The sequence below is a fragment of the Mandrillus leucophaeus genome, unplaced genomic scaffold, assembly GCF_000951045.1.
Source record: "Mandrillus leucophaeus isolate KB7577 unplaced genomic scaffold, Mleu.le_1.0 Scaffold136, whole genome shotgun sequence".
Classification (NCBI taxonomy): domain Eukaryota; kingdom Metazoa; phylum Chordata; class Mammalia; order Primates; family Cercopithecidae; genus Mandrillus; species Mandrillus leucophaeus.
Window position 1 is genome coordinate 1,871,579 of NW_012101321.1, and position 655 is coordinate 1,872,233.

At 41.4% G+C, this 655-nt stretch overlaps 1 protein-coding gene across 1 annotated transcript in view; it reads left to right on the top strand.

Annotated features, from left to right (window-relative positions):
• LOC105534530 overlaps positions 1-655 on the top strand; it is a 116,652-nt gene that overhangs the window by 114,498 nt on the left and 1,499 nt on the right. Inside the window, exon 5 of the mRNA XM_011973257.1 lies at positions 228-318. Within this exon, the coding sequence (XP_011828647.1) occupies positions 228-318 (91 nt within the window). The remainder of the gene's footprint in view (positions 1-227; positions 319-655) is intronic.

Genomic DNA, 655 nt, shown 5'->3' on the forward strand with positions numbered 1-655 from the left:
CTACTTATTTAATCGCTTATGCAGTAATAAAGTTTTAACTTGTGGATTTGACCTCAATTCCACAGAATCGATTGTGGTTCTTATCTGCTTAAAAGCGGAAAGATTTTCTCAGGCGGCAACAGCCACTACTGAAAAGGCAAAGAAACGGCACTCAGGTGTGGCAGGCAATTCTATTTTCAGTGACCCTTTTCTCTCTTTCTTTTTCTCTCCTACCTGCTGAACATTAGGAGCTGTCATACTGTCTCAGAAATAGAGCAAGACGCCAAAGATAAAGGCCTGTTCATCGCACTCAGGAGTTTCCTAAGGTTTCATGTCCAGGTAATATTTCTGCCTGCTATTTGGGTATCTTCTGGTGAAATTCCAGAATCTGTTCCTCTCTGTGTGAAAGTAGGTACGTGTACCTACTGAACCTAAGATGTGTATTATACAGGTACACACAATTTTTGTTACACGGTTCTTTCCAGCTTTGAAAAACTTTCTTAGGGGCAGCTCACACAGCTAAGTGCTTCAAATGACAGTTTCTTACTCCAGAGCCAGTGCTCTCTCCACTTCTCCTAATTGCCTGTCTACAAATAATCACATATGGGTCTCCTTAACACATTTTCTTCCTGTTCTTCTGAGAATTGTAGCCATATCCTAGCCCTAAACGAACTGG